The sequence below is a fragment of the Sminthopsis crassicaudata genome, chromosome 2 (genome assembly GCF_048593235.1).
Source record: "Sminthopsis crassicaudata isolate SCR6 chromosome 2, ASM4859323v1, whole genome shotgun sequence".
NCBI lineage: Eukaryota > Metazoa > Chordata > Mammalia > Dasyuromorphia > Dasyuridae > Sminthopsis > Sminthopsis crassicaudata.
The window spans coordinates 464,432,218-464,447,234 of record NC_133618.1 but is presented as its reverse complement, the minus strand read 5'-3'; the positions used below and the strand labels follow the sequence as shown (position 1 = coordinate 464,447,234).

Sequence of the window (15,017 nt, the reverse complement as noted above, 5' to 3'; positions counted from 1 at the left end):
TGTAAATTCATCACAATAATACCATGAGGTCAGCAGAGCAAGGATATTAATATTTTATTGATGAAAGAGCAGAGTCCCAGAGGGGTAAAATGATTTGTCCAGGATCACATAGCCAGGATCCTGAGTCTTGAATACCACACTGCACACATTTCATGTCTAGGGACAAGATATATAGGATAGTAGAATATGACCTATATTTGTACCAATTAGGCAATAATCCATTCCTGATCTGTGAGGCTAATTTATTAAATATTGTCAATCAATTAGAGTCCAGTTCAAGTCCTATTTCCTCTTGAAAGCTTATCCTAGTTCTTCCAGCCTTGACTGATCTCTTCTTTCTTAGAGCTATCCCTTTTAGACTGGTACTTGCTTAACCAATCTAGTACTTGCTTAAAAATAGTCCTCAATTGTTCACTATATTGTCATGTATAGTAATCTCAGCTCCTCTAATTTTAATAGTAGCTCATATTTGTAGTGCTTTTATAACAAAACTTTGAAGTATAGAGCACAAGTTTGAAGCTCTATTTCATAGATAAGAAAACTGAGTCACAGAGAGAAAAAAAAGCAGTTTTCCCTGATCCCATCACTAAGAGAAGACTTAGCTAAGACTCAAATTCAGCTCTTCAGATCCTAAGTTCAATGTTCTCTTTATTAATCCATCTTTTTATTCAGAACAGAGTTTATTCTTCTTCCTTCTCTTAACCAAAGACCATAGCACAAATCTAGGTGTCAAGAGGGATCTCAGTAAAAAATGACTCAAAGAATATCTTCATTTTAACAGACAGTGAGAGACACATGGGACAAGAAAATAAAACAAGCATCTCTGAATTTATCCTCTTGGGACTATCTGAACAGCCTGATCATCAGAGACTGCTATTTGGGTTATTCCTGGTTATGTACTTGATCACTGTGGTGGGGAACCTTCTCATCATACTAGCCATTGGCTCTGACTCCCATCTCCAAAGTCCCATGTATTTCTTCTTGGCCAACCTGTCCTTTGCAGACATCTGTTTCACATCAGCTTCTATTCCCAAGATGCTGATGAACATTGAGACCCAGGATCAGACCATTTCCTATGTTGGATGTATTACCCAGCTATATTTTCTTCTTGCATTTGGGGGTTTGGACAACCTACTTCTGGCTGCAATGGCCTATGACCGCTATGTGGCCATTTGCCGTCCCCTTCACTATGCTACAATTATGAGTTCTCAGCACTGTGTGCTGATGCTGAGTGTGTGTTGGGTTCTGACCAATATTCCTGCCCTGACACATAGCATTCTGCTGGACCACCTGGACTTCTGTACCCATCATGCCATCCCCCACTTCTATTGTGATATTAGTCCCCTGCTAAAATTGGCATGCTCTGATACTCACTTAAATGAACTGATGGTAATCATTATGGGAGCAATATTCCTCACTCTTCCACTCGCCCTCATTGTCCTCTCCTATGCCCATATCACATCTGCTATCCTTGGTTTCTCTTCTCTTGAAGGGAAATGGAAAGCCTTCTCCACCTGTGGGTCCCACCTTACTGTCGTCTTACTCTTTTATGGTTCCCTAATGGGTGTGTATTTATTTCCTTCTTCAAGCTACTCTGTCCAAAGGGAAAATATAGCTTCTGTTCTCTATATGGTGGTGACCCCCATGATGAACCCATTCATCTATAGCCTGAGGAACAGAGACATGAAAGGGGCACTGGGGAGGCTTCTTGGCAATGGGAAAGCTCTCTCCTCTCCATAACAGCAATGGCTGCTCCTGATGTCAATTTCATCCTACTGCAGTCTATCCAAAACTATCCCATTCTACCCCACTTTTTCTAGTCCTAAGACTTCCAGTATCAATCACTTTGGGCTATTATATCTGAGAAATCTTTACTGGGTGAAACTTAAGACTAATCAAACCCTCCATGGGGAATTAGAAGTATGTGATCTTCTTCATTTTCCCCCTCATTAACTTACTTATAAAACAAACCTAAATTTATCAGGAAAGTTTAGATAAGTCATGGTATTTGTCTTCATGGTGTTTACAAGTGTGGTCCCAGTGTTGTTCCACAAAGCAGTACAACTTTAGCAGTACATCACAATCACATACGGAGAAGACCCTACATTTTTTCCCTGCCAATATACTATCAGCCCAGACTCAAAATACCCTAGGGTTGCTAGAGACAGCGTATTCAAAGGTGTTTTGAACAGAGGAATAATGAGGTAATAGGGAGAGGAATGGGTGTGGAAAATAGAGAAGGAAGAGATGCATACATACAAAAAACCTCCTCCTCTACCTTTTTTGCCATTGTTCTGACATTTTGTCTGCCAATTCAATTTATTTTTGCTACCAATTGTGTTTCTATTGTTTTTAATAAAAAGGGGCTATTTTTCAAAATAAAAAATGGTGAAGTTATAAAGTTCAAAATGTGTTCACACTCCAGATGGTATTTGAGTTTCATATCTGTAGAAGCAAAGTTATTATTCCAATTCATGTGTGTGAGTAATAAGATATATTACATAGCTTACCAGCCATTAAGGATAAGTGGGAAAAGTTCTGAAATTATATGGCACTGTTCTTTTTTTTCCAAGACTTTGTCTTATTGGAAGAAGCCTTTTCTGGTTCTGCTTAATCTTAGCACTATCATTCTAATTCTACCCTGTGCCCAACATTTACTCTGAATATCTTGTTTATACATAGTTGTTTGTATCTTGTTTGTACATACTTGTATGCATGTTGTCTCTCCATTAAATTTTTGTGAGCTCTTTGAGAACAGAGACTGTCTTTAACTTTTCTTTGTATTCCTACCATTTAGTCCAGTGTGTGGCACATAGTAGCTGCTTAATAAACATTTAATGGACTATAATCATCTTTCTTGCTTCATTCATAACTTCATCTATTTTAATGAAGACCACTTTTTTGTAAGAAAAAATATAAGGAAAGTGGGCTTTCTGTTCATTGTATAATCTTACCAAAAGTGATTTGAGTAAAATTTTTGCCTACTTTGTTTTTTTTTTCTTTTTGATGCTTAATTCTATCTTCTGGGATTCAGTTTTTCTCTGTATAATAAAGGGTTTAATTCAAGAACTTCAAGGTCCATGCCAATCTTAACACTATATATATTCCAACACTGTGTTCTAATGCCTCCTGCAATCTGGCAGCTTAAGTACCTTTTAAGCACCAACATTCTATTTTCTCAAGCAAATCATATTTAAATCACAATGGCAGTATTTCACTTAGTAACCTGGTGATAGCAAAGACTAACTTACTTTTCAAAAGTCAATAGATTTCTATAGGTTCATAAAAGTTAGGACTAGAAAAGACTTTGGGATCTAATCATTCCTAACTTTTTTGGTATAAAGATCCATTTTACCAGAATAATAATATGGTTCCCCATATGATACTTTTAGTATCTATTGATTAAGAAAATACATGCCAATACTACTTTCAAATTGATTTATATTTTATTAATCACAATACAGTTGAAAATACTAATTTTTCTTCCTAATGGCTAGTAGGGGCTATCTACATTATACTAAGGTATCTTACTCAAAGACCTCAACTGAGATATTTAACTTGCTTCTCCTAATATGAAATTCATTTGATTTGTTAAATGCCTACAAGCTGCGAGGCTCAAGATAATAAATAGCATTTATATAGCTCTCTAAATTTGGCAAAGTGCTTTACATCCATGATCTTATTTAAACTTTATAACAAGCCTATTAGCAATATAGTACTAATCAACAAGAAGTATTTATCAAATGTTTTCTTTTTGTCAGGCACTTTACTGGGGCCTAGGAATACAAATATAAAATCTTTTTTAATTTTTTTCTTTTTATTATTATTATTACAGGTTTTTTATTTACAAAATATAGACATGGTAATTTTTCAACACTAACCTTGGCAAAATCTTCTGTTCCAACTTTTTCCCCCCCTTCTTCCCCCCCCCTTCCCCTAGATGGCAGGTAGTCCAAAACATATTAAATATGTTAAAGTATATGTTAAATCTAATATATGTATACATATTTATACAGTTATCTTGCTGCACAAGAAAAATAAGATCTAGAAAGAAAGAAAAAAACCTGAGAAGGAAAACAAAAAATACAAGCAAACAATAACAGAAAGAGTGAAAATGCTGTGTTGTGGTTCATACTCATTTCCCATAGTTCTCTCTCTGGATGTAGATGACTCTCTTCATTACTAAACAATTGGAATTTGTTTGAATCATCTCATTGTTGAAGAGAGCCGCATCCATCAGAATTGGTCAACACATAAATTTGTTGTTGTCATGTATAATGATCTGCTGGTTCTGCTCATTTCACTCAGCATCAGTTTATGTAAGTCTCTCCAGGCCTTTCTGAGATCATTCTGCTGGTCATTTCTTACAAAACAATAATATTCCATAATATTCATATACCACAATGTATTCAGCCATTCTCCAATTGATGTGCATTCATTCAGTTTCCAGTTTTTAGCCACTACAGAAAGAGCTGGCACAAACATTTTTACATATATGAGTTCCTTTTCCTTCTTTAAGATCTCTTTGGGATATAAACCCAGTAGTAACACTGCTGGATCAAAGAGTATGCACAATTTGACCACTTTTTGAGAATAGTTCTAAACTGCTCTCCAGAATGGTAGGATTCGTTCACAATTCCACCAACAATTAATCAGTGTCCCAGTTTCCTACATTCTCTCCAACATTTGGCATTATCTTATCCTGTCATCTTAGCCAATCTGAGTGGTATCTCAAAGTTGTCTTAATTTACATTTCTCTGATCAATAATGACTTGGAGCATCTTTTCATATGGCTAGAAATAGGTTCAATTTCTTCATCTGAAAATTGTCTATTCATATCCTTTGACCATTTATCAATTGGAGAATGGCTTGATTTTTTACAAATTAGAGTCAGTTCTCTATATAATTTGGAAATGAGGCCTTTATCAGAACCTTAAATATAAAAATGTTTTCCCAGTTTATTGCTTCCCTTCACATCTTGTCTATTTTGTTTGTACAAAAACATTTAATCAAAATTTGTGATCAATAATGATCTCTACTTCTTCTTTGGTCACAAATTCTTTCATCTTCCACAGGTCTGAGAGGTAAACTATCTTATGTTCTTCTAATTTATTTATAATCTCATTCTTATGTTTAGATCATGAACCCATTTTGACCTTATCTTAGTACTATACAGTGTTAAGTATGGGTCAATGCCTAGTTTCTTCCATACTGGTTTCCAATTTATCCAGCAGTTTTTGTCAAATAGTAAATTCTTATTCCAAAAGTTGGGCTCTTTGGTCCAGATTGCTATAGTTACTGAATATTTTGTCCTGTGAAACTAACCTATTCCATTGATCAACTAGTCTATTTATTAGCCAGTACCAAATGTTTTTGATGATCGGTGCTTTTATATAGTTTTAGATCAGGTACAGCTAGGGCAACTTCATTTGATTTTTTTTCATTGGTTCCCTTGAAATTCTTGACCTTTTGTGCTTCTAAATGAATTTTGTTATTTTTTTTATAGATCAGTAAAATAGTTTCTTCAGAGTTTGATTGATACAACACTAAAATAGATTCATTTACATAGTGTTGTCATCTTTATTACATTCACTCGACCTATCCATGAGCACTTCATATTTAGAAATTTAGATGCTACATCACTTGGTGCATATATGTTTAATATTGATATTGCTTCATTATCTATGTTTCCCTATAGCAACATATAGTGCCCTTCCTTATCTCTTTTTATTAGATTAATTTTTTATTTTGCTTCATCTGAGGTCAGGATGGCTACCCCTGCTTTTTTAGACTTCACATGAAAGCATAGTAGATTCTGCTCCAGCCTTTTACCTTTACTCTGTATGTATCACCCTTCTTCAAGCGTGTTTCCTGTAAACAACATATTGTGGGATTCTGGCTTTTAATTCAATCTGCTATCTGTCTCCGCTTTATGGGTAAGTTTACCCCATTCACATTTATGGTTAAAATGACTAATTCTGTATTTCCTGCCATCTTGTTAACCCCAGCTTATGCTTTTCTCCTTTTTCCCCCCCATTTGCCCCCAACTTGTGAGCATCACTTATCTCTCACAACCTTCCCTTTTTAAGATCCCTTACTCCACCTTAGAGTTCCTTCCCTTTTCTTACTCCTTTTCCTCAGAATTTCTATATTCTCTTCCACTTAGCTTACTCCTTCCCTTTTCACTTTTCCCCTCCCACTTTTTAATGAGGTGGGATAAGTTTCTCTGTAAATAGAATATGTCTAATATTTTTCTCTTTAAGCCAATTCTGATGAGAATAAGATACCCACTATATTCATCCCCCCCTTCTTTCCCTCAGATATAATAGATTTCCTTTGCCTCTTTGTGAGATGTATTACCTTCACTTTTCCTTTTTTCAGCACAATTTCCTTTCCACCTCTAGTTTCTTTTTTATATTATAACAGTAAAACCAAATTATACATGCATTCTTTATATATACTCATAATAGAAATATAGTTCCCAAGATTTTTTTTACCTTTTTATGTTTCTCTTGAGTTCTATATTTGGAGGTTAAACTTTTTGTTTAGTTACATTTTTTTTTCATCAGCAATAGATGGAATTCATCTATTTCATTGAATGTCTATCTTCTTCCCTGGAAAAAATGCTTATTTTGGCTAGGTAAATTATTCTTGGCTGCTACCAAGTTCCTTAGACTTTCGGGATATCAGATACCAGGCCCTTCAATCCTTTAATGTGGACACTGCTCGATCCTGAGTAATCCTTATTGTGGCTCCTCTATATTTGAATTGTTTTTTTCCTAGCTGCTTGTATAATTTTTTCCTTTGTCTTATAGTTCTGGAATTTAGCCACAATAACTCTTGGCATTTTGATTTTGGAATCTCTTTCAGTAGGTGATCAATGAATTCTTTCAATGTCTATTTTACCCTCTGTTTCTATAACATCTAGGCAGTTCCCTTGGATGATTTCCTGGAAAATAGTGTCTAGGCTCTTTTTTTCATCATAATTTTCAGGAAATCCAATAATTCTCAGATTATCTCACCTACATCTATTTTTTATAGTTTCTCTGCAGATCTACTGGCTTGCTGCCAGAGCAAAGTTCTGTGGTAAAGTTCTCCCCGCAAATTTTCCACTGGCTGAGACCACACCCCACCCCACTTTGGTCCGTTCAGTATGAGTTGTCTTCTGTGCTCTCACTGCCAATTTGTCTGATGCTGCAGCTAGCCTAACTGTCCTTGCCTGCAAGAAAAAACAGGCCTTTTCTGGTGAATTTCAAGAATATCTTCTGTTGGTAATGTGTTGTACTCCTAATAGTCAGAGGTTTTGACAGTCAAGCACTAAATCAAGGCCTGTCATTACCATTATAGGGATAGTGTGAGATGACAAGATGAGATTGTTCTCAAAGGTAAAATATAGTAAATATTATGCTTGTTTTATTATTGATTTCATGGTTAATACATTTTACTCTTAGTAACTAATTTTTATCTAATCCTAAAAAATAAAAAGATTTAATATTTATTATACAGAGAAATATGAGTAACTACAATGAAGAAATGAGGCTTCTCCAATTTATGATTTAAATATTTGATGAACTGGTGGGATCCTGAAACTATTTGTTAAATTAGAGCCATGCTGAAATTTTGTTAGTTAATGAAGAAATATACAAATAAGCTCCTGAATTTCTGTTAGAGTGAGAGATAATATTATAGATGGGAATGAATTGAGTAACAGGCTAAGAACTTGCTCCCTTTAAACCTTGTTACATTAACAGGAAGGATATAAAGTTTTATACAGAAATGAATCAAAAAAATAGCTTTTTAAAAATTCAGTAAACTGAATATGAAATCTATAATTATATGTGTCTTGAGAGACACTGACAATAAATAATGATTTAAAGAATAGAGAAGAGGGGACAAGCATTTATTAAGTACCTACTATATTCCTGGCACTGTGCTAAATAATATTATTTCATTTGATTCTCACAATTACCCTGTGAAACTAGTGCTATTATTTCCTCATTTTATAGTCAAGGAAATTGAGGCCAATGGTGGTTAAATGATTTATCCTCAGTAAGACAGCTAGTAAATTACTAAATTCAGTTTTTTTCAACTTATATCCTTCATGACTCCTGGTACAATTCTCTGTCTTTTATCAATTAGCTACAAAAATACCTGGACCCATGATGGAGGAGATAGAAGCAGAGGAAGGCAGTTTCCCAATTGTGAAATCATGCAATACTTCCAGTGATTTGAAGCTGAATGCTACTATTAAGCTCAGCTTTTTCTTCTACACCACCTAAATTAGAGTTCCTCAACCTTAATCTTCATACCTTTTGCCTGACTTTTTAAAATTTTTATTACACTAATTACATTTTTTGTGCTTTCTTTGTATAAAGCATTCACAGATTACATTGTTTTTTTAAAAAAATCTATTAAATATTTATAAGAAAACAATATATTTCCCAAGGATCAAAAGGAGTGTTCCAGAAAATCTCAGGGGTGTAAAGAAAAACTGAAGATCAATTTAGCAAGTATTACTAAGCTACTCAAAAGCTCTGTGACACTTTACTATTGACATTATTAGTTGTTGTAAAATGTTTGGCTCTGTTCCACACCCATGGCTTATTCATGTTATACAAATATATAAAATAGACCAATATAATGAAAAACATTTGATTTCCCAGTTGGAAAAAAACATTAAGACAAGAACAAAATATATGAAACATTTTTTTCTCTTTTTAAAATTTTTCTTCTTTTTTAAGTTCGAAATTTTTTTTACAATTACATATAAATTTTCAACATTCATTTTTGAGTTCCAAATTTTTCCTCCTTCCTCCTCCTCCCCAAAATCTTTTGCCTGATTTAGTAAAACTTTGTATGCCCTGAGTTTAAAATGAAAGAGGAAATTTTTTTGAGCAATTATAACTTTTTTATTAAAGCTTTTTCTTTTCCTTTTTTAAAATTAATTTTATAATTATAACATTTTTTGACAGTACATATTGCATAGGTAATTTTTTTCAACGTTATCCCTTGTACTCCCTTCTGTTCCGAATTTTCCCCCTCCTTCCCTCGATCCCCTCCCCTAGATGGCAGGCATTCCCATACATATTAAATATCTTATAGTATATCCTAGGTACAATATATATGTGCAGAACCGAATTTTGTTGTTGTTGTTGCAAAGGAAGAATTGTATTCAGAAGGTAAAAATAATCTGGGAAGAAAATTTAAAAAAAATGCTCACAGTTTACACTCATTTCCCAGTATTCCTTTTCTGGGTATAGCTGATTCTGTCCATCATTGATCAATTGGAATTGGATTAGCTCTTCTCTATGTTGAAGATATCCACTTCCATCAGAAAACATCCTCATACAGTTTCATTGTTGAAGTGTATAATGATCTCCTAGTTCTGCTCATTTTACGCAGCATCACTTGATGTAAGTCTCTCCAAGCCCCTCTGTATTTATCCTGCTAGTCATTTCTTACAGAACAATAATATTCCATAACATTCATATACCATAATTTACCCAACCATTCTCCAATTGATGGACATCCATTCATTTTCCAGTTTCTAGCCACTACAAAAAGGGCTGCAACAAACATTTGGGCACATACAGGTCTCTTTCCTTTCTTTAGTATTTCTTTGGGATATAAGCCCAGCAGTAGCACTGCTGGGTCAAAGGGTATGCACATTGTGATAACTTTTGGGGCATAATTCCAGATTGCTCTCCAGAATGGTTGGATTCTTTCACAACTCCACCAACAATGCATCAGTGTCCCAGTTTTTCCACATCCCCTCCAACATTCATCGTTATTTGTTCCTGTCATCTTAGACAATCTGACAGGTGTGTAGTAGTATCTCAGAGTTGTCTAAATTTGCATTTCTCTAATCAATAGTAATTTGGAACTATGAAAGAGGAAAATTAAGTTTTTCATGCATATGCACATTTGACATAGAAAAAAAGTGAATTACATTTAAAATCACAAATTTCTATTATGCACAACTTACTTTCAACATATATATCATAAACAACATATTTTAAAAGTTATATTGTTGGGGACTTCCGGCTAAGATGGCGATGTGGAGGCAGACAGCTGCTTGAACTCCGTGTTTTCTCTCAGGACTTACTTCATGACAAGCCTTGGAGTTAATGCTTGACGGGAAAAGAAACCCACAAATAATCACCATCAGAAGACATCTTTGAAATTCGCCAGAGAAGGTCTGTGCTTGCTCGGGGGAGGATCGAACAGACTGGGCACAGACTGAGGGCAGGCAGCCAGAACTAGGCAGGCAGCTCACACAGCTCAGACCAGAGGGGGTTGTGTATGCTCTCTTCCGTTTCTGTGAAAAGACTTTTACCCCAGTGTGGATACTCCATCTTGGCAGCAAGCCAGGAGCAGCAGAGAGGGTGTAAACACCAAAGGTGAAGAATAAAACCCTGGAAAGCCAGCATCTCTTGGAACCCGGCCACCCCCACCCCCACGCCCACCCAGAGCGACATATACATTCTCAGAGCCTCAGAGTGCAGATGCAGCACAGCCATCTCTGTCCCATTAGTGGCGCGCTGCTGCCCTCCCCCCCCAGTCTGTAGAGGAAGCCCGTTAACACCATCCAGCCCCATCCCCCCCAAAACAGACCAATTGTTTCTCTTGTCAATTTGTTTTCTTTAAGTCCTGCTCTGACAAAATGAACAAAAAATTCAAAAGGACTCTTAACCATCTACAGCTTCTGTATGGAGAGAGAGCAGACTTCAAACACTGAGGAGACTAAAAGCAGACTAGATCCAGAGGAATCCCCTAAGGGGGATATGAGCTGCTCCTCAATACATAAGACTCTCATAGAGGAAATCAATAAGGCACTCACAAGAGAGGGAGAAGAGAAATGGGAAAAGGAAAGGGAAGCTTGGCAAGAGAGCCTGGAGAAGTCATTCCACACATTTAAAGACAGAGTGGATAAAGAAAACAAATCATTGAGAAACAAAATTAGAGAGCTGGAAAAAGAAAACAGTTCTCTAAAAAATAAAATGGATGAAAAGGAAAAAAATTCCATAGAAGAAAAAAAACTCACTTAAAAACAAAATTGGACAATTACAAAAAGATACTTAAAAAGTGAGTGAAGAAAATATATCATTGAAAATTAGACTCGAACAAGTAGAAATGGATGACTCAAGGAGAAACCAAGAAGTAGTCAAGCAAAACCAGAAAAACAAAACAATTGCAAAGAATGTCAAATACCTTATTACATAGACAACAGACCTGGAAAACAGATCCAGGAGAGACAATTTGAGAATAATCAGACTCCTTAAAAATGTGAGGAAAAAAAGAGCCTGGACACTATTTTCCAGGAAATTATCAAAGAGAATTGCCCAGACGTTTTGGAAACAGAGGGTAAAATAGACATTGAAAAAATTCATTGATCACCTACTGAAAGGGACCCTAAAATCAAAATGCCAAGAAATATATTGGCCAAGTTCAACAACCATCAGACAAAGGAAAAAATACTGGAAGCTGCTAGAAAAAAGCAATTCAGATATGGAGGAGCCACAATAAGGATAACCCAGGATCTAGCAGTGTCCACATTAAAAGAACAAAGGGCCTGGAGCATGATATTCCAAAAGGCTAAGGAACTTGGTATGCAACCAAGAATAACTTACCCAGCAAGAATGAGCATCGTTTTCCAGGGAAGAAGATGGACATTTAACGAAATAAATGAATTCCATCTATTCTTGATGAAAAAACCAGACCTACACGAAATGTTTGATCTTCAAATACAGTACTCAAGAGATTTCTAAAAAGGTAAAAAGAAATCTTGAGAACTATATTTCTGCCATAAAGATATGTAAAGATATGTAAAGAACACATGTATAATTTGTCCTGGAAACTAGAGGTGGAAAGGAAATTATATCATAAAAAAGGGTAAAGTGGTGGTACTATATCTCATGAAGAGGCAAAGGTTACATTACATCTGAGAGAAAGAAAGGAGGGAGATGAACATAGTATGTATCAATAGACATATTCAATTTATGGTGAAACTTCTTCCACTTCATTGAAAAGTGAGAGGGAAGGAGTAAGCTAAGGGGAAGGGAATACAGAAATTGTGAGGAAAAGGGGTAAAATAAGGGGAGGAACTTTAAGGTGGGGGAGGGATACTGAAAAGGGAGGGCTGTGAAAAGCAAGTGGTGTTCACAAGTTTAATACTGGGTAGGGGGGTAAGAGGGAAGGAAAGGAGAAAAGCATAAGCAGGGGTTAACAGGATGGTAAGCAATATAGAATTAGTCATTCTAACCATAAATGTGAATAGGGCAAACTCCCTCATAAAGAGAAAGCAGTTAGTAGACTGGATTAAAAGTCATAATTCTACTATATGTTGTTTACAGGAAACACACCTGAAACAGGGTGAGACATTCAAACTAAAAGTAAAAGCGTGGAGCAGAATCTACTATGCTTCAGGTAAAGCCAAAAAAGCAGAGGTAGCCATCCTCATCTCAGATCAAGCAAAAACAAAAATTGATCTAATTAAAAGAGATAAGGAGGGGCATTATATCCTGCTAAAGGGTAGCATCAATAATAAAGCAGTATCAATATTAAACATATACGCACCAAGTGGTGCAGCATCTAAATTCTTAAAAGAGAAATTAAGAGAGCTGCAAGAAGAAATAGACAACGAAACTATAATAGTGGGAGATCTCAACCTTGTACTCTCAGAATTAGATAAATCAAACCACAAAATAAATAAAGCAGAAACTAGAAAAGTTTGATATGATAGATCTTTGGCAAAAGCTAAATGGAGACAGAAAGGAGTATACTTTCTTCTCAGCAGTTCATGGAACCTATACAAAAATTGATCATATACTAGGGCATAAAAACCTCAAAATCAAATGCAGTAAGGCAGAAATAGTAAATACATCCTTTTCAGACCACAATGCAATTAAAATTACATTTAATAAAAAGCCAGGGGAAAATAGACCAAAAAATAATTGGAAACTAAATAATCTTATACTAAAGAATGATTGGGTAAAACAGCAAATCATAGACATAATTAATAACTTCACCCAAGAAAATGACAATAATGAGACATCATACCAAAATGTATAGGATACAGCCAAAGCAGTAATAAGGGGAAGTTTTATATCTCTAGAGGCCTAATTGCATAAAATAGAGTAAGAGAGGGTCAACGAATTGGGCTTAAAACTAAAATTGCTAGAAAAGGAACGAATTTAAAACCCCCAGACAAACATGAAACTTGAAGTTCTAAAAATAAAAGGTGAGATTAATAAAATTGAAAGTAAAAAAAATCTATTGAATTAATTAATAAAACTAAGAGTTGGTTCTATGAAAAAAACAACAAAATAGACAAACCCTTAGTAAACTTGATTAAAAAAAGGAAAGAGAAAAAGCAAATTGTTAGTCTTGAAAATGAAAAGGGAGAACTCACCACTAATGAAGAGGAAATTAGAACAATAGTTAGGAGCTACTTTGCTCAACTTTATGCCAATCAATTCGATAACTTAAATGAAATGGAAGAATACCTTCAAAAATAGAGCTTGCCCAGATTAACAGAGGAAGAAGTAAGTAGTCTAACTAGTCCCATCTGAGAAAAAGAAATAGAACAAGCTATTAACCAATTTCCTAAGAAAAAATCCCCAGGACCAGATGGATTTACATGTGAATTCTACCAAACATTTAAAGAACAACTAACTCCAATGCTATATAAACTATTTGAAAAAATAAGGATTAAAGGAGTCCTCCCAAATTCCTTTTATGACACAGACATGGTACTGATACCTAAACCAGGTAGATCTAAAATTGAGAAAGAAAACTATAGACCAATTGCCTTAATGAACATTGATGCTAAAATCTTAAATAAGATATTAGCAAAAGACTTCAGAAAATCATCCCCAGGATAATACACTATGACCAAGTGGGATTTATATCAGGAATGCAGGACTGGTTTAATATTAGGAAAACTATTAGCATAATTGACCATATTAATAATCAAATTAATAAAAACCATATGATCATCTCAATAGATGCAGAAAAAGCTTTGATAAAATCCAACATCCATTCCTACTAAAAACCCTTGAGAGTATAGGAATAAATGGACTATTCCTTAAAATAATAACAAGCATATATTTAAAACCTTCAGTAAACATCATATGTAATGGCGATAAACTAGAACCTTTCCCTGTAAGATCAGGAATGCAACAAGGAGTGAAACAAGGTTGCCCACTATCACCATTACTTTTCAATATAGTACTAGATACTCTAGCCTCGGCAATAAGAGCCGAGAAAGAGATTCAAGGAATTAGAGTAGGAAATGAAGAAATCAAACTATCACTCTTTGCATATGACATTATGGTATACTTAGAGAACCCCAAAGACTCTGCTAAAAAGCTATTAGAAATAATTCAGAACTTTAGCAAAGTTGCAGGATACAAAATAAATCCACATAAATCCTCAGGATTTTTATACATTACCAATACAATCCAATAGCAAGAAATACAAAGAGAAATTCCATTCAAAATAACGGTCGATAGTATAAAATATTTGGGAATATATCTACCAAAGGAAAGTCAGGAATTATATGAGCAAAATTACAAAACACTTGCCACAAAAATAAAGTCAGATTTAAATAATTGGAAAGATATTCAGTGCTCTTGGATAGGCCGAGCGAATATAATTAAGATGACAATACTCCCTAAACTAATCTATTTATTTAGTGCTATATCAATCAGATTCCCAAGAAACTATTTTAATGACCTAGAAAAATGATAACAGAATTCATATGGAACAACAAAAGGTGGAGAATTTCAAGGGAAGTAATGAAAAAAAAATTTGAATGAAGGTGGTCTAGCTCTACCTGATCTAGAACTATATTATAAAGCAGCAGTCACCAAAACCATTTGGTATTGGCTAAGAAATAGACTAGTTGATCAGTGGAATAGGTTAGGTTCACAGGGCAAGATAGTGAATAAAAATAGCAATCTAGTGTTTGACAAACCCAAACATCCCAACTTTTGGGATAAGAATTCATTATTTGA

General features: G+C 34.9%; 1 protein-coding gene across 1 annotated transcript; it reads left to right on the top strand.

Moving 5' to 3' along the window:
* The first annotated feature begins 795 nt into the window (after positions 1-795).
* Positions 796-1,740, top strand: LOC141552908 (olfactory receptor 1N2-like). Its single transcript, XM_074284824.1, has one exon. The coding sequence runs from the start codon at positions 796-798 to the stop codon at positions 1,738-1,740; it is 945 nt and encodes a 314-aa protein (XP_074140925.1).
* The last annotated feature ends 13,277 nt before the right edge of the window (positions 1,741-15,017 follow it).

Excerpts from the sequence above, each read along its gene's own strand:
- LOC141552908 (XM_074284824.1), top strand. The coding sequence starts at position 796 with ATGGGACAAGAAAATAAAACAAGCATCTCTGAATTTATCCTCTTGGGA.